This window comes from Ixodes scapularis, unplaced genomic scaffold (genome assembly GCF_016920785.2).
Source record: "Ixodes scapularis isolate PalLabHiFi unplaced genomic scaffold, ASM1692078v2 PGA_scaffold1__304_contigs__length_218370807, whole genome shotgun sequence".
Lineage (NCBI taxonomy): Eukaryota > Metazoa > Arthropoda > Arachnida > Ixodida > Ixodidae > Ixodes > Ixodes scapularis.
This window is the reverse complement of record NW_024609846.1, coordinates 35142964-35165716: the sequence shown is the minus strand read 5'-3', so window position 1 is coordinate 35165716 and position 22753 is coordinate 35142964. Positions and strand designations below refer to the sequence as shown.

Below are 22753 nucleotides of genomic sequence, written 5' to 3'. Positions count from 1 at the left end.
TGAGGCTCAGTATTACACTTTTTTTTAAAACATGGAAGGGTATTGAAAATGTCCACGACAGGATTAAAACTCTTGTCACAGATGATCTGCATCCGAGTCAATAAAAGACTTGAGTCTAAGGTAAAAATTATCTCTAGCCCTCGAACAAAATCACCCTTTAACTTGGAAAACATGTCGGTTCTCCTCACGTAAACCAGGAAGCGTTGGGAACAAATGTAACGAATTATATATATGTACATATATTTTTTATTTAACAAGATGATTTCCAAAATCTTCCCCATTAGAAGCAATAAAAAAAGAAAAATGAAGGCACGACACGCAGAAAGTTTTAGGCCCCTGTCTTGACATTTGTCCCCTCTTCCTGGTTCATAAGCAAGACCTACGACTGTCCTTCAGACGCGTGAAATAAGTCGTCATAATGCCAACGCTCTCAAGATGTATGTTGACCAGCAGTGAACCTCACTCATTCAGATCCCTGAAATTTACACAGAACAAGCCGACCTGCCCAGCTCGTACTGATTACAGCTTCGATTGGCTTTTAACAAGGTTGTCTTTTTATGAATTGAATTGGTAAACCCGTCAGTGCCTAAACATTTTCACGCATCGAGTAGTCAGTTAGAGGTATTTCATAATGGGCCGGACGAATAGGGTTGCTAGCTACTAAGGACTTGTGTTAGCTTTCTAGACAGATGGCACTGCTGATGAGTTGGAAGTAACTCAGTTGGGCTTCAGCCAGTATACGTTACTGACATCGAACATGTTGTTTGAGTTGTTGTTACCGATTGCCGAGGAGATATTCGTACGCCTGCAACAGAAAGGGTTTGTGCGTCGATTTGGGCACTAGCTTTTATGCAGAAAAAAAAATGATTCCTGAGAGATTCGTGCAAAAAATTAGTTAGTACTTTTGATGGCTGTCCATTGGAAGATATACGGCGTCATATCTAGAACAAAATGTCCTAATCAAGCTCCAAACGGAAAAGCCGGCAACTATTACTTTTTTTTTTTAAATAACCTAGAGTTTCACGAGCATTGTAATGGTATTTTTGCGGCCCACTGATGCTTAGGCGTGCCAAGGCTCTTTATTTATTGGTATCGACGAACTTGCGAGATATGTTTTTTTCTGTTCTTATTATTTGTTTCAATATAATTTTTTTCTTAATTTCGCCAGCACTTAACCTTAATAAAACTTAATTTGATGGTCCATTGATGAATGCATTTTCAAATCAATCTAGGAAAGCAGCTGCATCTCTTCTTAATACTCTTGCAGGCTGGTTAGTGCTCGAACACCAGAAGATTGAAATTGAATGACGGGTACTTTCGGGATCGATGCTACTTCTTAGTGTTTTAATTTTTTTTTTTTTTTTTGAGTCGCGTGGACTTGTTTCGAAACATAAGTACAGACTGCCTTAGTACACAGTACACAAGGACTTGGGTGTCCTTTGATATATCAAAGGACATAATTACCGTTCAAGTAAATTTCGATAAACATTTCACACTTCATGTAGTCTCACAGTTTTTTTTTTTTTCAACCTTATGAAATATGCGCCTCTTGCTCTTCGCCACTCGAAGTGATTTGTCTGGGTTTACCAACGTCATCTCTCAGCTTCATAAATAATTTGTTCATTTGCAAAACGTTTGGTTGCATTGTTTCCTAAGACCCTCCAGCAGACGTCGCGAAGCACTCATTGGTGGTCTGGTATTTACAGGAGTTGCAAGCATGGAACATACAGAAGATAATGATTTTTTGAAAAAAGATAACTGTGGACGGCGCCATCTAAGAAATACTGTTACCGAGCGCATCGTAAACGGTACCATGGCAGATCCAGCAAGCTGGCCGTGGATGGTGGGGCTGTACAATGGAAACGATACCTTCTATTGCGGCGGCGTTTTAATAAGCAACCAATTTGCGCTGACCGCTGCGCATTGTTTTCGGTATGTGCACATTTCGCCTGCTTCTTTATGATGTTAATTACATTTGTTGGAACGGATCATGTCGATAAGACCTGTCGCACATTCGTTGCATACAAATGTGCTGTATTTGTAGATATATTTGACGATTTGACTGTATAGCAGTATATCTAAATTATAACAGCTGCTGACATTTAACCTTTAAAATTAGTCCAGGCAGACATTTTGAGATGTGATTTTCACTTCAAGGAAAATGTGTTTTGGTAACATTGAAATGATGCGTAATACTTTGAAGTTTAATATCAGGACCAGAGGTCGGCATTTTAGGTCGCCCTCACTCACCCTCACCCTCACAGCCACACTCACCTAAGCCCCTCACTCACCCTCACCCTCACAGCTACACTCACCTTCAGCCCCTCACTCATCCTCACCCTCACAGTCACACTCACCTTCAGCCCTTCACTCACCCTCACGGCCCTCACGCACTCACCGCCCTCACGGCCCTCACGCCCCTCACCGCCCTCACGGCCCTCAAGCCCCTCACTCACTCATGGCCCTCACGCCACTCACCGCCCTCACCGCCCTCACGGCCCTCACCGCCCTCAGGCACTCATAGCCCTCACGCCACTCACCGCCCTCACCGCCTTCACGGCTCTCACGCACTCATAGCCCTCACGCCACTCACCGCCCTCACCGCCCTCACGGCCCCCACGCAACTCACCGCCCTCACGCCACTCACCGCCCTCACGCCCCTCACTGCCCTTGCGGCCCTCACACCCCTCACGCCTCTCACGCACTCATGGCGCTCACGCCACTCAGGCCAGCTTCAGATGGGGCAATTTCGCCCAGAAACTTTACGTCGCAACACCAACAACACGGGCCGCCCGCGATCACACGCAGCAACCAATTGCTGCAATTTGCCATCGTCATCATAAAATTTCATTTTTCTTGCACTATTTAGACATAATTACGCGTTATAAACGTGTTCTTATGCATTTAAATCTCGTTAAGAATACCAATGCACATTTCTGAAACAGTTTATTTAAAAGAAAAACGATCGATTTCAAACCAGAACCAAGTCTTTCGGTGTCATCATCCCCGGCACGAGGTATCACGTGAAAATGTTGCGTCCCTGATTGGATGCAGTCGCTTCAAACGTATTCGAATTGCTCCGAGTTGCTTGCTTATTTCGAGCCGAACCCGATCTCAGCAATTCGTGTCGATCTAGGGAAAGCTAGAGAACAACCCGCCATTAACACCGAAATTGCTGAGAAAGATGCTCGATCTGAAGGGCGCCTCACGCACTCACCGCCCTCACGCCTCTCAGGTCACTGCCCTCACGCACTCATGGCCCTCACACCCCTCACGCACTCACCGCCCTCACACCACTCACGCACTCATGGCCCTCACGCCACTCACCGCCCTCACGCACTCATGGCCCACATACCCCTTACCGCCCTCACCGCCCTCATGGCCCTCATGGCCCTCACGGCCCTCACGGCCCTCACCGCCCTCACCGCCCTCACGGCCCTCACGGCCCTCACGGCCCTCACCGCCCTCACCGCCCTCACCGCCCTCACGGCTTTCACCGCCCTCACAGCCCTCACGGCCCTCACCGCCCTCACAGCCCTCACGGCCCTCACTCACCCTCACTCACCCTCACACTCATGAATTTTCCTGGTTCAGAAACTCACTCACCCTCACCTCATCTGTGAAGATGAGGGTGAGTGAGGGTGAGTGAGGGCCCTCATGAGTGAGGTTTGCCGAGGTATGATCAGGACATCGCAACCCCTAATTTCTCGCAGAACTTTCTATCTCTACAGATTTCCAACCTTAAAAAAGTTGATTTAGGATGATTCACCGACCTATATAAATTTGCCAGAACCTAATACGCAAATAAAATTATTGGTAGATCTTTATAATGGAAGGGCTGAGTTAAGGCAGGCTGCATAGTTTCGAGTAAGGAGCTAACAGCTGCAGGAAAGGCTGATTGTGTACATTTTGTTTTTACTCCCCTCTACATGCATAGAAGACAAGTTTAATAAACAGGCGAGTTGTTTTTAGTTGCACATTATTCTAAACCGGAGACGACGGGCAACAAGGCGACAGAGACGTGCGTCTTAAGACATATTGAGACTTTAGTATTTTTTCCTGAATCTCGTCCGTCATCTCCGGTTCATAATCACGTATAAATGCATTACTGGCACTAGCAGTCAAGGTTAGATAATACGAGACAGCTCTAAAATTAACAGCCACATTCTTTTTTTGTATAACCAACAGTGGTTTAATGCGTCGCATGGTTTATGAATGCTTGCAAGAATTATCTCACTGATTGATAAAATACTCGAGATATAGGTAGTCACATGCGTCGAATCGGTAATGTGCCAAGCGTTAGCACTGGTGTAAAGAATGAAGACTACTAAGAATCAAAATTACAGGTAGTTGACGAAATGTGTTCTGTAATAATTTTTCTTTTTAGGCTTGTAATAAATATATAGAGGGGAAATAACAATTAGTAACCCTCGGTGCAATTTCTGGCTGAGAAACACACATTTGTAAGACGGTACTTGAAGCACTATGTGTCTAGGCATACATATACCGGTCATTCAAAACGCATGAACCTGTACAAAAAAAAAAAAAAAATCCGGGAACTTGTACAAGAGTTTGTGTCAGCGTTTTACATGTAAGCAAAAAAAGCGGCGACAGCTTTTTTTATTTTGCTGACTTCCATGTGAATGTAAGTTAAGCGAATCTTTGACTTCTTGAAGGCAACGCATACATCGTTGTTTTAGAAGGATCGGGCTAGGATTTACCGCAGACGGGCCTGAAGGCGTGGATCTTGTGTTATCAAATTCACTGAGCGAGCTACTTGTGTAGAATTATAGAAGTCCAGATCTTCACACTTTTACGTAAGGCGTCCGTCTGCTAACGGAACAGCCACAGATGGTTGCACTTGCAGTACCGGAGAACAGCCTTGCTTCGCATGTTGAAAGCTAAGCACACCAAGAAGTGTTGTTTTGGGCCTAACCGCCCAGAACAAAACAAAATAAACTTTCATGAAAAAATAAAAAATAAACGGGCGATTACCAGGAAATGCAAAGCAAACGACGACATGAAGCCTAACAAAGACGTAAAAAAAGAAGACAACATTGTATTTTGTTTGTATTGTACTTTTTTTATTTGTAAAACTAAATCATGCACTGGCAATTGACTCACAAACCGAGTGCATCGCTTTTGGTTCAAAAATGTCATCGGCTAATGTTGATGCCGATGAAAGCGCTCGTTGTGGCCCCCTGCAACCTTAGGTGCCGCCATCTATTGACCGTTGCGCCAATCGGACGGTTTTTGTTAGCAGACGGGCCTCGAAGGTAGGGTCTTCAAGGTCGGGAGTTTTAACGGTTTACTCGGATAAGCTTATTTTGTAAAATTTTGATACATAATCTACCGCCTTCAGCTATCTTTGTGGTAAATGCTAGCGGTATAGGTTAAGAAAACAATTTATGCGATCGCTTCAAATAGCTCCGGTTGACTCACACGGAAGGGCGTGTTCTGCACTTTCCAGACACTAATAATGAGCCAAAAAAATTAAAGACGTTTACAGTTCTCTGTAATGCCGAAGTAGAACGCAGCTCTTGAGGAGGAGAAGGGGAGAGTACAAAGGGAAGTGTATGTCCCTTCTCTCCCTTCGCACCCTCCCCTCCTCCTCGCCTGCTGCCCTCCCGTTTAGTGCGAAGTTTTCCCTAAATTTCCCCACTAAATTTAGCGGGGAAACTGGATTGGTGTTAAGGTCACGTGACGTCAATTACCCTGCTATAGTTAGCGGGGAAACTTAACCTGATAAATTTAGCGGGGAAGTTTATGAGCTAAATTTACCGTAAAAATTCACCCGCTAATATTAGCGGAAAAATTTCCGAGCTAAATTTAGGGGGAAAATTTCCCAGCTAAACCTGGCGGGGAAACGGGCGCCTAAAAGCTGCGCTGTAAAACAGGGCTGCAGTAAAAATCAAAAATGAACAAATTGTCTTCTTAAGTGATTTTAAAATCGAGATGCCACTAGTCGTTTGACGAAAGGAATATTACAACTTAAAAGCAGTGTCACGTCCCTTTCCATCTCTGTTTTATTCGTCTAGGAATCAGAACGCCATCTTTGTTTCGGTGCGTATGGGAAGCGTAAATAGAATCAATTATGCAGATTGTTCCGGCGAAACAACTGGACCCCTCACCGAAGAAGGAAGCGACGAACTAGATGGCAACGCGGCGCCGAATAGTCACGTCGTTTGCGTTGGGGTCGAGCAGGTCTGCGTCCCTATTCAGAACTGTTCCTTCTTTATGGTATTGTACCAACTACAATATTTTAAATTTTTCTTTATTATTTGCTGGCGCATAAAATGCTAAACAATATGCGTTTCTCTTACAGGGAGATATTGCCCTATTGAAATTGAAAAGACCAGTAAACTTTACCAATCACATTCAGCCAATCTGCATTCGAGAAAACTTGGACATGCCGTCTTCAAGTGTACCCATATTCATTTTAGGCTGGGGCTTTTACTATGGTGAATGGCTTCTCTCCCTATTTTATTCTAAGAATGAAAAGGGAAATAGCGATTATAAACAGTGTTTCGATTATCCACATGTCTAACAGAGCACGTCATCGCAAGCATTGAATCCTACTATACATTTAAAAACAATTTCTTGGAGGGTGTGTCAAAAATTATGATTTACTGAAACATCGGGTTTGCCTTGAGAAAAACAATCGGGAGGCAATATAGCGTCTCTTCCCTATATAGGGATCAGTTATTTCGTATTTTGTGTTATAAGAAGGTGCCTGTTTGGAAACAGGGTCCTCGCGGGCGCCAGTGCTAACTACCAACAAAATCAACAACAACAACCAGAACTACAACGACAACGACAGCAACCACAACAACTACAACAACACTACTACTATGACTACTACTACTACTAATAATAATAATAATAATATTTATTATTTTTGCAGGAAGTGTTTTTCCAGTAAGTTTTTTTATTATTTATTTTTGCTTTTGCTTTTGCTGCCTAAAAATTTTCAAATTAATGTGTATCATCTTACGTTGATACCGGGTTCAGACCCACAAGCCGCTTCTGGCTTTGACGGACTGGCTTTCTTATATATATGTAATGTGATCTGCTTGATTAAACAAAATTCTGAACTATAACGAAATTTCTACAGCAGTTCCAACTGGAGCCTTACGAGCCCGATAAAAAATACAACCTTAAGCCAGGTCATAAAAAAAAACAGAAGGCACCATGTGTGACTCTTCACCATTGAATGTAGCACAAAATGTTGCCCAGTTCCTGCGACACGGAGAAGGTAGAAGAGTTCCTTTTTTACCAAATTATAATAATAAAAAACAACTTAACGCACAAAACAGCCAAAAACTTACTTGTTTAAAGATGCTAGCAACAAAAAATGATTATAAAACAATCACACGAGTTCTTCGGTCAAATCAAAATGTAAAAGTGTTTTCTAAGCATGCTTTTTTTTAAAATGAACTTGAGGCACATAGACCGACCGCGTGATCTTATTATAGCGTGTATAACAAGCGGGGACGAGTAATTTAGATCTTTTTAATAGACCCTTTCCGAAATTCAGTATGGCCACTTCGATCACTATCGTAATCTGAAAAATAACATATTTGCCATACCTATGGCGGCCTTCTGTTTGCTGAGGAAGCAAGACGTTAAAGATGCTCCTGAACTGATGGTTCGAAGCCTACATACATTTAAGCCGTTTCCACGATGCGAAGGAGGAATTAAATCCAAGAGCTGCGTGTAAGTGTTCATTTCTAACTCGGGTACAGACAATCTTTTAGAGCATACAATCGGTTTCAAAGCCCCCTGACGTGTAGAACTTTATCAAGGCGTCTATGAAAGTTGGCGCTTCCTTCTGAGTGTTTGCATCTTTTTTTCCATCGACACTAAAAGAGGTTGAGAAAGAACTTACAGTTCAGCGCAGTTCTCGTCTGCCGTTCACTTGCGAAAGTGACGGTTCCCGATACAATAGTGCAAACTAGATGTTCATTGCCTCCGTTAGCACTGTAAAAGTTAAACTGCCCCTTGGGCCACCAGGTGACACAGCACTTCGGGAAGGGTCAATTGTTTCATATTCGGACAAATATTTTTAAAATCTTCCTTCTAGTAGTGCCAAGGCGCGACAGATTAAAAAAAAAAGAAGATTGCAGATTTGGCATGCACAAAGCCTTAAAAAGATCGTGATCGCGTGATGCAGGTTCATACTGAACGTTCCGTAAAATTCCTTTTAGAATCGTGTTTTTCTTCGCCTGCACAATCTAGACCATTGTTAAAGACCGTTTCGCCGTACAGCAGTGTACCATAAGCTGATGGTCTATAAGCATTCTGAGATATACGCCGAAATGCTGCTGTGTGAACAACAAACAATTTTGTAAATCTTTCTAGATACTCAGGTAATCGACTACTCCAGATACGAAGATATGGAAGAAACAGAGAGCTCAAGTTCGGAATTAGTCGTATCTGTGATATCTGGCATACCTTTGACACTGAGACAAAGAAATATTACATTGATTAACAAGACTTCTTGCCAAAAACAACTTCAGAGAATTGTTCCAGACTATGTTATGTGTTCCACTGGAGGAGGATGTCATGTAAGTAGAAATATCTGCTTCATATATCCACCATCAACAGATATAAACACCGGTCAATAAAAAATTGAGTTCATTCGTGCTGGGTTATATTGAACATGATGGCAAACCCTGAGAATGGAATGTTGACGACATCTTAAAGAGCGTATATAAGACTTGGAATAAATAAACCTGTAACTGAGTTTGGGACATTGTGTGTCCCCCTCCTTTTGTGTTTCTCTCCCTGTTCTTTTATATATGAATACTTCAGCATTGGTGCCCTGGTATATGCGCTAAGCTTGCACTGGTTTGTAGCACACGTGTCTAAAGATCGCAACGCCGCCACGGGATGGCACCATAGCCCCAACGGCCGACAAACCTGGTTAGGAAACACCTTCTGCGAGCGGAGACAGATGGCGGCGGAGTGCATATTTGGAGAGGCTAGGGCTGAAATCGCTGCTTCGGCCACTCTGATTCTAAAAAAAAGTGCGTCAGCATTTCGCGCAGCGGTTATATATAGGGTGTCCCAGGTCAGCCGGCTCGATCTAAAATGGACCGTAAAAATCAACGCCTGCACGTAGCAATCTAAACTTTTCCTCAAAGGTGTACTTCCCAGGTCGGCTTTTCTTATAAAATTACAAAGCGTAGCGCCCTTTCTGTAAAATATAGGTCCAAGAAACTTGCCAGGGTCTACGGCGGGCGGCGACGCAGACGGCGAAGTCGAGTGGCGGGTCGCATTTTCCCACTCGTATCGATAGATGGCGCTACCTATTTATCGACACTGCTCGCGACCACTGTGGTTTTATAAAATAAACAGAATCATTTTGCAATCTATAGTTTGGTTTATATATAAATGCTGACAATAAAATCAAAACAAAGTAAACAAGGCGCGTTTGCCTAAAGACGGCGTTTTTTTCTGCCAACGGATTTCTACTGCCTTTCGTCTGCTTTCTTTCGCTAGTCGGCCACAACTTCGGACGCTGCTCCAGACGCCATCTATCAAATCGTGCGCCAAACGAACCCCGCAACTCGACTTGGTCGTCTGCGTCGCCGCCCGCCGTTGACTCTGGCAAGTTTTTTGGCCCTATTTTTATTTTTTTACAGAAAAGGAGTTACGCTTTCTAATGTTTCAAGAAAAAAAAAAAAGTCCAGTGAAATGCACCTCTGACGAAAAGTTTATACTGCCCCGCGCAGCGGGCGATTTGTATGGTCTATATTATATCGAGCCTGGTGACTTCGGACACGATATACAGGGTGATGCAAGGAGACGCCAGGCTCTTTAAATCGAGCGGAAAATTCGGTTTCTTAACCTATCGCGCTATGACTTTGTGCAGCATTGCCCACAGATGGTGCATTTTTTTGCAAAATCTGCAGAGAGGGAACTTACCTGAGTAAAAAGTAAAGAAAGAAAAAGGCTTAGCTCCTATGGAAACGCAGCGACGATACTGGTCTGCAAACAACACGGCGCCTTTTCGCACGGAAGACAAGAGATGGCGCAACGAACGCCACCAACGCAGAGCCGTTTATTGAGAGAGTTTGGCCCAGGGTGTAAGATAGACAGGTGGGGAAACGAGAGCTAAATGAGCGACCGGATTGTGTCCCCCTCGGGTTTCTCCTTTTTCTGTGGCGCCATCTATGTGGAGCACCGCGAACTCTCACTCCGGGTGGGCGACCGGTGGCAACCGGCTAAGCTGACGGAGATGATTTCTCGTGGATTTTCAATAAAGGAATGTTGTGCTCTCGGTTTATTTTGTGCACGCTCCCATAAAGTTCCATGCAAATTCGATTCCGACTTATTTTCCTTTCGCCGCAGCGCCATCTGTCGCAAATCGGGGGTACCCGCAAGCACACGAGTACACAATCCGGTCACGGCGCTGCGGTAGGCTTCTATGGGCCGTTTCCCCACCTGTCTATCTTATACCCTGGTTTGGCCATACATTGGTTTGGATGGGCGAGCATCTCGGCGCCAACCACAGGCCGCGAAACAGCCCCTAGCGGTGGTCGTGTGCTTTAAATATGTGACACGACTAATTTGAGCCGCTTTAGCGTCGCTAGAGTGAAAAAGTTGAGCTCTCGGTGACTGAAAACGTTGTGCATGAGAGGTTTTAGTCACGCCAATATTCAAGTGTAGAATAAACGAACGTGTGCTCCAAAGCAGGGCCGACTTGCTAGAAACTGCGTCCCAGCTGAGGCGGGGAAAGAAAGCACTGCCAAAACCAGCGCACGAGCCTAGCCGGACTCCGCGTCTCAAGACGCTCGCGCGCCCCACCCTTTTCACTGTTTTCTTTCAGCCAGTATCAGGACGCTGTTCTAGCCAAGCCGGCCCAGAGAGAACTGTCTGCACAAACATCTGCACAATCATCAGCAGTACAGACAGAGGCATGGGCACGAGCGCGTGGCTTTGGAAAGTATCTCCTATGCACGAGTTCTCCAACAAACAAAAGCGTTTTGCTGGGCTAGGCTCACGCGCCTGTGCCTTTGTCTTCACTGCAGACATTTGTGCGATGGAGTAGAGAGGCCGGTATTGAACGCTTCTATTTCACGCTTTAAATGTCGTTTGCAATATTGTGACATCGCGGTCTACTGATTGGTCGACGCTGTGTCCAAGCGGGGGGAATTTTCGGCGCGGGGGGAATATTCGGCGCTGGCGGCGGCCTTCGCTCCGCCCTATTGGCCTAACTCTCCCAATACACGGCTCTGCACCAACGAACGAGCATACGGCGCCGAGAGCCGGCGGTTTTAGCAGACAATCTTTTCGACTTAAAAGCGGCGCGCGTTCCGCAGGCGGCGACAGTCGCAGAAACAAAAACAGGCGCGGTAACAACAAGGAACTGCAGTTCCTTGTCTGCTAAAGAGGCCGGCTCTCGGCGCCCGTGTGCTCGTTCGTTGGCGTAGCGACCGCTTGCGCCATCTCTTGTCTCCCGTGCGAAACGGAGCCGTGTTGTTTGCAGACCGGTGACGTCGCTGCGTTTTCATAGGAGCTAAGCCTCTTTCTTTCTTTACTTTTTCCTAAGGTAAGTTCGCTCTTTGCAAATTTTACAAAAAAAATGCACCATTTGTGGGCAACGCTGCACAAAGTCGTAGCGCGATAGGTTAAGAAACCGAATTTTCCGGTCGATTTAAAAAGCCTAGCGTCTCCTTGCATCACCCAGTATAACTAAGCACGGTGAATTTATACTCTTAGCACTTTTCCGCGGGGTGAACATTTCTAAAACCCCTCTTCACCGTGATGCAAGCAGATCAGGACACTTGGCGTGTGTATGAGGGACGTGCGCGCGATGAGTAGAAAGCGACGGTCATTTTGTTGCGCATACATGTTGAGCATACACGGGTGAAGACACCGCGCACTTACGGCCCGGTGGCATGGTAAGACTACTGAGCGTCTAGAACGGCGTGGTCGGCCGAAGGACAGAACCGCAGCAAGAGCGCGTCCCCATGTCTCCATAGCCAGTGGGAGGAGCTTCCGAAGGTGTTCAAAGCGCACACCCGCGCCTCGGCCGCTTATTTCGAGAGGCGTCAAGGACGGCCAGCCACGCCGTTCGTGACGCGCAGTTACCGTGTCACCGGGCCGTAAGCGCATGGTGTCGTCGCCCCTGTATACACAACATGTGTGCAAAACAACAAAATGGCTCTGAAATTTTTCACGCCTGGCATGGGCGCCCTTCATGCACACGTTAGGTTACCTGATCTGCCTGCACCAGGGACAAAGGTTTGGGCAATCTTCACCGAGCAAAAACGTGCTGAGAGGCTGCATTCACCATTCTCTCTACGAGGGCGATGCAACTAAAAACCTGAATTATTTATTATAAGGTAAACGAGGAAATACAGAAATTTTATACACATGTTCACTTTCGATGTGGTTCCTATGACGTGCGATACACGTGTTCCGCTGCTTCGGAAGTGCAAGAAATAATTTGCAAGAAAAGTGTTTTGGTTGTGACTGTAGCCACACGCGCACCGCTGTTTTCATCGCTTCAGAAATGATTGCCTCCCATAACTTCTTGGAGCCGTCCGACCACTTGAAAGTCGCTTGGGGCGAGGTAAGGGCAAATAAGGTGGGTGTGTCAGGCAATGAAATTTCGTATCCCGAACTGCCGCAAACGACAAAAATATCGCTATTTCGGCAATGTTTTGATTCGTCACAACGCGGCGTGCCGGGCCCGGTCGAGGGACGTACCCCACAGAAGCTACGCCGCATTTGAACTTTCTGGTTCACTTGTACTTTCGTTGCACAGACAAAAACGGATCACTGTTCTGCACTTTCATTGCGATGACTTTCAGCTGATTTAACACCTTCACTGCTCAAAAAGGCATCACAGATCGCTGCTCTAACACAGTGCTTGTTCACAATAAGACGGTCATCTTTGCACTGACGCTGCTTTCTTCTGTGCTCAAGTACAGGCTGTCACAAAAGAAAATTTGCACGGTCTTTTTTACCGCAAAAATAAACTAGGCATCGCCGAACGCTCATCCTCCGCCTAAGGTAGAGCTAGGAGTCACAACCAGATGCCAAAGTTTCAGCCCGATCCGATAACTTAATCAAAAATTAGAACTGATTTTCTGAAAATTTCAATGGGAAAATGAAGCCCATTCTCGCTCGTTTTCGACTTCTGGAGCCATAGAGCCCCATGTGTGCGGAAACTCCGTCGGCCGCCATTTTTCCATTGAAATTTTCAGAAAATCACTTATAACTTTTGATTAAGTAATCGGATCGGGCTGAAACTTTGGCATTTGGTTGTGACGTCTAGCGCTACCTTTGGGCGGAGAATGAGCGTTCGGCGATGCCTAGTTTATTTTTGCGGTAAAAAATACCGTGTAAATTTTCTTTTGTGACACCCTGTACATGCTGTAACCTGTTTGTCATTTTTTCAATCCCAAGGATAAATCCTGCCTTTTACCGAATTAAACATACAACTTTTCGAAATTTTATTGGACTTTGAGATATTGTCACTTTTTGTTTTAGTCACCTGCGCATTTGACCGACTTTCGTATATAACCGGCTGTGCAAAATGCTGACACATTTCTTCGAGAATCAGCGTGGCAGCAGCAGCGATTTTCGCCAAATTAATAATTTTTTTTTTGTTTTTGACAGGCAGGAGGTTTATTGTAATGTTTTATAAAGTTGCTAGTATTCGATAACGAAACCATAACAGCTCCAACAAAGAAGTGACTCGTTCATAAAAGGTTACAAATTTACAACTAAAGTTTTTCTTGTTCTCATTGTATTCATGAGAGCTAAAAAAAGTATTCCTTCATTTGTCTGTTTTGTCTACCCTCAGCTTCATACGTATTTTAGCTACCGGGTATGGACGAATAAAAAAAAAAAGACAACAAGAAAAATAAAACGAAATACAGGGATGGCAAACTTTATTGCTGTCAGGAACTAGCAATAAAGGCAAATCAAACGTTGAAAGACCTCGCTACTTGGAGTCAATGTAATGCTTTAAAAATAAATGATAACAAAACAAAAGCAATTTTATTTCGCCCAAAAAGTAAGAATGATTATATAACTACTGATATTGTTTTAAATGGAACCAAAATAGAGATTGTATCTAGTTTTAAGACACTTGGCGTTATATTCACGGATCGAATGAGTTGGGATGAACACGTAAATTATATTTCGGTAAAATTGTCACGAGTCGCAGGCTTAATGTATCGTCATCGCCATATTCTGCCCACAAATGTAAAATTAATTATTTATAATGCATTGTTTCTCTCCCACATTCATTATTCCTTCTTATAGTCTGGGGTACTACTACGAATACAAATTTAAACAAAATACTTGTGATACAAAAGAAAATATTGCGAAGTATTTGTAACGTGTCATACGATCACCCTAGCGAACCTCTCTTTAAACGTTTAAATTTGATGCCTGTCAATAGATTATATAAATATCGTTTATGCATGACCTACAAATCCGAAGTGCAAACAAACCTTCATGCCCTTAGTGAATTGGCGTCTCTCTCGCTAAGAGTAGCAACATATCCTACTCGAAACACGGAAATTTGGACGCTCCCTATTTGCAAAACTAACTACGGTGAACAAATGTTAAAGTATGCACTTCCTCGACTGCTTAATTTTCTTGTTGCTCACAACATTGACCTTCCGACAACATCTGTAAAACATCTCCGAGCATTTTTTTCTTTTCCAAATGTGATTGCTTAGTTGTCATGTTTCATAAACTAAATTTTTCCTTAATTGTGTAATGCTTTGCTTGCATGTGCTTTGATTTTGTTTGCCTTTTATATATAGTCGCACCTTTTTTGTAATATTGTCCTGGTCTTATCTGTGAAATTGTTATATTTTCTCTTGGTTTTCTTTTTGGATTACTTGTGCCACTGCTGCCATGTGTAAGGAGGGGAGGCCGAGGGCCCGTCAAGCTGCATGATGCAGCTTTTTTCCTCGGTCTCCCTCCGTCATTTGTGTTTTGACGGAAAATAAACATTATTATTATTATTATTATTATTATTATTAGAACGAAAGATTCTTACACCTAAAACGTGAACACCTTTCAAGGGCCTGGACGATGTTTTTCTTGCGCAGGACGATTTTTTTGCTTATGCAGGAAATTTCTCCGTTTAAGATGGCAACTGCCATATAAATAATTTGTATAGGGGTGTTGTGAAACTGCCGACGATTGATCTCGACGAGGCTCAACGTTTTCGAATAGTTCCATTTGTGTGAACTGGCGCTAAATTAATAAGCTGGGCTGGATTGCGTATTCGCAGGTGCCCACTTTACTGTGCTTTATTAGTGCGTATCTATTGGCTTGCTTCTTAAAAGTACATTAAAATGATTTTTAAAGGGCCAAGATGGGATGCACACTTTGTTTTGATATTTCGAAGAAAAATATATTTTCCAGCAATATTTAATCTATTCGCCCCTATTTAGGTAGGGGTAGCCCGCCCAACACCCCGCCCAGGAACGTAGTTAACTAAGTTACTTTTCTCACTTCTCATGGCTTGGAGAGATGAATGACGCATGGTTTGTTTGTTTTAAAATTGTTTCCAGTTCCATAATTTTATTTTTGTCGTCAAAATATATGTCCTTTTCCTGAGAAACAAATAAACTACATAAAGTCGTTACTAGTGATGAACCGAATCTCCCGAACTTCAGATTCGGCAAAGTTTGGAACATGCCGAACTTTTGATGGAAATTTCGACAAAAGTTCTGCAAATGCCTTCGCACGCGCGAGAACGCGACGGGGCCATAAATTGGAAATGGACGCCGTGCGGTCGTGCGGTTACCATCGAACAGTGTAGTACAACCAGCGGTTACAGCGAGTTACGTAGTAGGCCACACAGGAGGTGTGCGTTTTAGAGCGTTTACGAGTGTGGTTCTCTTCAATATCTTCTGCCTCAAGAACAAGATCAACCAATAATTTACGCAGTCAACTGCGCAAGTGACAAATGATGCCGCACATTCTGGAAGACGTGATTTTTAATTTACCTTTCCAGTGATGCAACGAGGTAGTTGAAACATCGAGGACCGCTCCGAATTTAGATGACTTCGCTTCTCAGTTATAAAATGTTCTGTATATAATGTGATAATTACGCAATGTAGAGGAAACGTAATCTACACTTGCAAAAAAACAATATTCGTGTAAAACATTAACTTTTACTTAGAACTACGAATAATGAGTTTACTATTGGAGATAATTACCAGGTACAACTCACCTCAGGCCTCTTCGAATGGTTGCTTGGGAAGGCAGGTGGCACCATGACTCCACAAACGTTGCTTCCAGAAAATTGTCGGCGATGCACTGGTTAGTTTTTTCCCTCTGGCGAGACCCTTCCTTCATGGCGGCGTAAGCCAATTTCGCCTCTTGTTGGAGCAGAAATGGTCTGTGTGTATGTTATTTCACCGTTTTGACCACGTCTCCGTTGATGGTGTGGACTCGTGCCTTACATTCGCGCTTCCGACTACAGTTCCAGTAGATCTGCTAGATCGTCATGAAGTGCATCAATATCCGCTTCCAGGAGCTATATGCATGGAAGATCGTAATACTTGATCTGTCAGCCAACATAGGAAAGTTTGTGTTTGTGTATCAACTCTCACTGATAGCTACCGAAGTCATGCCTAATTGAATAGCATTTAAACGCAAGTTGTAGAGTCTATACTTGTTTACGAAATATGAGGCCGCACATACCTTGTCGCTGTTCTCTCGTTGCGCGTCGTATACGAACCCACCGAATGAAAGCTTGAGTTCTCGTTTCCTCGGTAAAATGGAAGCCATCACCGAAGATCTAGCCCCGACGCGCGAAGACAGGCGGTGACCGGACAGGAAAACTAACCCTCTTATTTAACCAGAGACTAGACGAAACGTCGCAAGTACGAAATAAAAATAAACTAAAATAAAAAAAGGACCGTTAACCCTTTTACTTTAAAAGTCTCAACGGAACATACAAGTGAAAACCCGCACAAAAACACAAAAGCAGAACTGTTTTTGTGTCAGTAAATGACGCCCACAACCGGACGCCGGGCACAGAGGGATGTATATGTCGGCAGGGCAGGTCAAGGCCAGCGGGGCCCTCAAATGAAATGACCGGTACTGAAGTGACCACGTACCGAAATGACCACGTACCTAAACGACCGCGCGCCGACAAGACCGCGCACCGACACGACCGTGCACTGAAACGACCGAGCACCGAAACTACCGTGCACAAAAACGACCGTGTACCGAAACGAGCGCGTACCGAAAAGTCCGCTCCGAATCATCCGGTACCGAAATGTCCGTTACTGAAACGTCCAGTTCTCTAAATAAAGCCGAACCATATTAAAGAAAAAAAGACTTCGGCATCGACACCCGACTGCAACTGGAACAGCACCAAATTTTCCACAAGAAAGTTTCCCAGTCTCCGAAGCAAAATACCATGACATAAAGAGAAAACCAAATACTTAATATATAAGAAAAACACATTTACCGGCTTACAGTGGAACGGTTGAATATTAGTCAGCAACTGGTCGGCATTCTTTAACAGCAAGGGCTTGAACTTTCAGCATCCTTTAGGCAACCTTGATAAAAATTAAAAATTACCCTCTGCCAAGAGCCCTTCTCGTTAACTACACCTCCAACGGCAAATAAACTATGTGATTCTTAAGCAAAAACTTTCCGCATAAGGAACTCTAACTAGCACTCATTATGCTGTTAGCCACGATTGGAAACAGGCACTCTTTCAAGCGTTTCGTTATAAACAACCGGTTCAGCGATTTATCGAAAGGAAGTAAAATGAAGACAACCACCATGTCTACTTTTTTGGTGAAAGCATTGATCGGAAGCACGCCGAACATTGGATTTGTGGGTGTCTAAGAAAACAAAATCCGCACTATCCAACTCATCCCTCATCTTTCGTACACATCTGGCAGCTCGACTCTCCTACTTAAAATAACGATCTACCACCTTGCTCAGTCTCCTTACCAACTGATCTAGAAAAAGCAGAACGTTCATCAGTAGAATAAATCTTATGCGCCACTTGGTGATTATTTGGTACACTATCAACTCACGACGGTTTGACGCTTAGACTAAATTTTGGGCCATTTTGTAAGGCACGTACAGCAGAAGACAACAAGGGTACGGCATACGGATTACAAATCCTCTTCTTAGTAGGGTCCGTAGCACCATTGCGATCCCAGGGCGCAGAACCAAAGTCACATGCAGCCATACCTAGTCTACGGGAAACAGCCGAAAGGGAATTACACTTGGCAGACCACACCGGCTAATATCTGTCTTGCTTGAGCTTGAAACAGGTCTGAAAGTTCACCGTGCTCCTGAAGTTCTGGCTGGGGACGACCAACCAGAGTTCCTTCGATACGTCAGACAACAACCCTTAGCTGATTCATGCGGCGCACCTTTACGAATTGAGAAATATTTTCCTTAACCTCCATTGCAGGTTCTAAGACGCTACATACTTGAAATTATTCCCTCCCAGACACTTCTTCCGTAGCGCCAGTCTGAGGTAACTTGGCACCGATTTTAGTGCCGCAGCACGATGGACAAGGTGACACGAAACAAACAGCGTATGGAACTTGAGGTCGTTAGAACTAATTAGGGATACAACAGCGATAATGAAAGAAACTAAGCCTGCATTTCAAACGATCATTGAAGTTAAAGCAAGTAGGCAGGCGAGCTGGTTGAAATTCGACATGGTAACCCTAGAGCGAGGGGACAAAAAAGGAGGGACAGACACCAAATGCAAATATCTACCAAAGAGGCCGGAGTGCTACCACATCAGCGACTAGACACATCGGAACGACGCTTCTGCGAGGGTGTTGATTAACCTCGACATTACCATCGACGGCCACGACTTGACATACTTTTCAACACCTCATCCGACTATACCGTTTTGAGTGGATAGCTCTCTCATCGCCTTTCAAAAGTGATGACCCAGTGGGATGGCCCTACGAGGACATTCGCTGCCTTGGGGACTTGAACTACAAAGTGCTGCGCGACGAAACCCGACGCCCAGGACGCCGCCAGCCGCGACCGTAAGTAGCGCCCGTTGTTCGTCTCAAGCCATACTATGCTCCATAGGACTGAAAACTATTTAGAGTTAAGACGATCCTGCGAATTACTGTTTGGTGGTATTTGGTGTAGCTTTGTGGTATTGTATTTAAGGTTGCATAGGAACTATGCATTTTTAAAGGACGGAGTAATGCCGCGTTCGTGAGCAATGAGGAACGCTTCTTTATTAACCAAGAAGATTCGTGTTTGATCTTTCCGCCGAGTGTAAAAGATAAGAAGACCAGAATGTGCTTGCCTAGTCATTCTCGCCCTTGTTTGCTCCCGAACATTCTAGGCCTAATCTTCGAGAAGCCTAGTGAACTAGACAAGGAGACGAGCGCGGCTATTCTGCCTCACTTCGTCTCTCCCGCGACGACGCACATACACCCTCGAGCTAGAGTTCTGCCACACTGAGGCACCGTCACTCGATGCCCCCGCTATCGACACTTGCTGCGGTTGCTACAGGACAATCCGATGTTTGGTCATTGTTGCCTACCATACATAGCCTGTCAGATGGCGCATAAATTACTCTGGTTTCTTCGACCTCGTTTTAATAATTTTCTAATCACCGATATTTTGTGAAGTAGACTGGACGCACAACACATGCAATAATTTGCATTTTTTAGGTTATTAACACTTGTATCAGGTAAGAGAGATTGTCTTCAACATTTTAAATTAGAAAATACGTTAATAAGATTAGTCTTTTTTTTTTAGTTCCTTCGTATGACATTATGAGAGATGTGTCGGAACAGAAAAAATATATATTTTAGTAGGCAAATATCGAATAAAATTTGACACTAAACAGATTATGTGATAGTAGCCTCTTTTTTTCAATTGTGCACTCATGATTTTAGTCGCGGGAAGAAATACTTGAATCTAGATGGAACTTTGCTGCCGCCGTGGAAGAATACATTATGGTCTCGCTTTTCTTACTGATCCTCTTGCTCATCCACAATGTTTGCCTGCTTCTCGATCGTCATCCCTTCCCCTAGAAAACGCAAAACACATTTGCAAAAGTGTAAAAAACAAACAAAAAACTGTCACCCTTTCGATTTTGGTGAAGAAGAAAGACCGGCGGAGCTGTACAATGGGAAGTAATGGCCGACCGCAAGTCTGCAAGCCAGAGTGGAAAGGCTGCCGCCATCTATGAGCGACGGCGGCAACCAGATGCGTGGCTTGCCGCCGTCGCTCAAAGATGGCGGTAGGTGTCCTAAGTTCAGTGTCTTCATGTCTTTGCCGGGGACGCGATCCTGTGGAAACTAGCCCTTAACAGCTCCGCTGTAAAATAGACAAATTAATCGATTTGAGCAAAAAAATGAATGATTGAGCTTAAAACAAAGCTATTTCCACATCTGCTTGCTACCATTCTAGAAATCCAGTATTGCTGTTAGCTACATAATATTCTTGATTAACTTTCGCGACTGAAATAATATTTCATAAAAACACCAACGTTTTGTGACTCGAACACAAAGCACCGCAGCATGTTCGGCACCGTTGTCTCTCAGCACTGCGAGGAGTCAAAAACTTCGCACTTCTATGTTGATTTTTAATTTCACAAATCAATGTTTCTTTAATAACATTTAAAGCAAAATGGTAGTCTAAAGATAACTGTAAATCTTACCCTAGCAGACGTTTATTAAATGAGGAAGATAAATAAAATCAATCACCAGCTTGTTTTTACCTTTCGTAGAATATTTAATTGAAAATTGGTAGCAACCTGCGGTTCTAAAGTCCTCGAATGTATGCAATATAAAGAAAATAAAAAAATGAATTCATGAACCCAAGAACTCTTTCAGCTCGTGAAGAACGTTTTAGCTTTAACCACTATCGGCCCCTGGCGCAAAAGAAAGGCAATTGAACGATGAAGAAATATTTCTCACGCAAAAAAACATTTTTGAAGAGCCCCTTATAGGTTGTTTTTTTTATGAGAACCCTTTTGGGGTGATTAAAATACCTTTGTAGGCTGCAAATTACGGGGAAGCCAGAGAACCCCTAATCATTCTTTTACGAAAAGATTTTTGTGAAGTGCAGCATTGAAGGTGTGACCTTTTAAATCATGTAGAAGACATTAAGCTGACGTTTTGAAGAGGGAAATATCTTCATTTTTATGAAATTCCCACATACATTAGGAGGGGAAGCTAAATTGATGTATGGATCTTGTGACGTCATATGACGCGACAACATGTTTCCCCCTAAAGTTAACGGGAAACGTGGATCACTGTATATGTGACGTGGCAACAATTTTCCTCTAAATTTTTCTAAGGAACTGAAGGGGTGTATCAACTTGGCATTAGGTGATATGCAATGCTTTTCTCTAAATTTAGCGAAGGAACTCAATTGGCGCAAAGGTTGTCACGTGTCACTAAATGATGTCACGCACCCCAAACAACAATTGCGTTTCCCCTCTAAATTTAGCAGGATATGCACGGACGAACGGGCGGGCAGACGGACACCCATTTTGAGACTACAGGTTACCGCTAAAAAGCATTTCATGATTTAAAAATATATCCTGAGTTTAAAGCTGGTTACTCAGTATTACATCGCACCTTCAACGTTGAGGTTTCTTCACCATATAGAATGTGTTAATGGCGCGCAATGACCTCTCTTGCATCATAGTCCATGAAACAATTTAATGTTTTATTTCAAGATAACTTTATTTTCACCCAAACTTTATTTTCGCCAACTCGCCCCATTTATAGGACTGGTGGCCGCTGAAAAAGAAAATTGTTCCGGGACCTTAGGCAAAGCGCATTTTTCCAGCGGCTAGTGTAGTCGCAGGGCGCGAATTTAGCACCATTTAATTACCTTCGGTAGTTTTCCTTATAATATATATATGTTCTCTTTCCAGGGAGACAGCGGAGGACCATTAGTGTACGAAAACAATGGAACGTGGTTCCTTCTTGGTATTCATTCTGGAGGAGATCAGGATTGCTATAATCCCAAGGGGCCAGGACTGCATATCAATGTGTCATACTACGTTTCAACGTTGATTAAGCCCTTCATGAAGCTTGGTAACAACACCGAAGGGGGAAAACATGTATGCGCCACATACGAGGATCATATACAATATGTAGAACAATTGTATGCGTCTTAAAACGAGTCTGTAGAACACAATTCAAGAAATGAATAAAAAGTGTTAGTGTTGATCCACTTCCGCACGTGGAAAATCTTTGACTGCTTCAAATTTGTGTTATAAATAGACGGTGACTGGCGATCTTGTGTGTGATATACTTGACGGCGCAAAGCGCCAACGCATTTAAAGCCAGAGGAGTTGCATTTACCACTATTGCAATTATATTCCGCTATTACACTTTATATTCAAATATAAGAAACGCAGAACGTGTCGCGCCCCGATCATCTGAATGTCGATTCACAACCAATGCGGTTGCAGTATTATTCGATAAGAACTCAGAAGGAGCAATTGCAAAATCAGAAGCGTGGACATTGAGCCACGCCCTAATTTCTTACTCTGCCAGGGCTTGTGAACATGCTTAGCGCATCTAAATAGCTCTACATCATTATTTCATCCAAACTCTTCTTTTCATGGGAGAGTGCTGATCAGGAAAGGGCGAGGCTGAAACATAAATTTTCACATTAAATTCAAGTGGGCGCTGTGATGCTAAGATTCATATTAATCGTTCCCACTTCTTGCTCAGTGTTTTCAACGCCAAAATTTCTTAATAGGCACACTTCCTTACGATGTAAATTT

At 43.7% G+C, this 22753-nt stretch overlaps 1 protein-coding gene across 1 annotated transcript in view; it reads left to right on the top strand.

Annotated features, from left to right (window-relative positions):
* Positions 1-22138, top strand: part of LOC120844655 (chymotrypsin-like protease CTRL-1) — a 56079-nt gene extending 33941 nt beyond the window's left edge. Inside the window, exons 2-6 of the mRNA XM_040216531.1 lie at positions 1707-1932; positions 6039-6240; positions 6326-6461; positions 8362-8567; positions 21893-22138. Coding sequence (XP_040072465.1) covers positions 1707-1932; positions 6039-6240; positions 6326-6461; positions 8362-8567; positions 21893-22138 — 1016 coding nt within the window. The remainder of the gene's footprint in view (positions 1-1706; positions 1933-6038; positions 6241-6325; positions 6462-8361; positions 8568-21892) is intronic.
* The last annotated feature ends 615 nt before the right edge of the window (positions 22139-22753 follow it).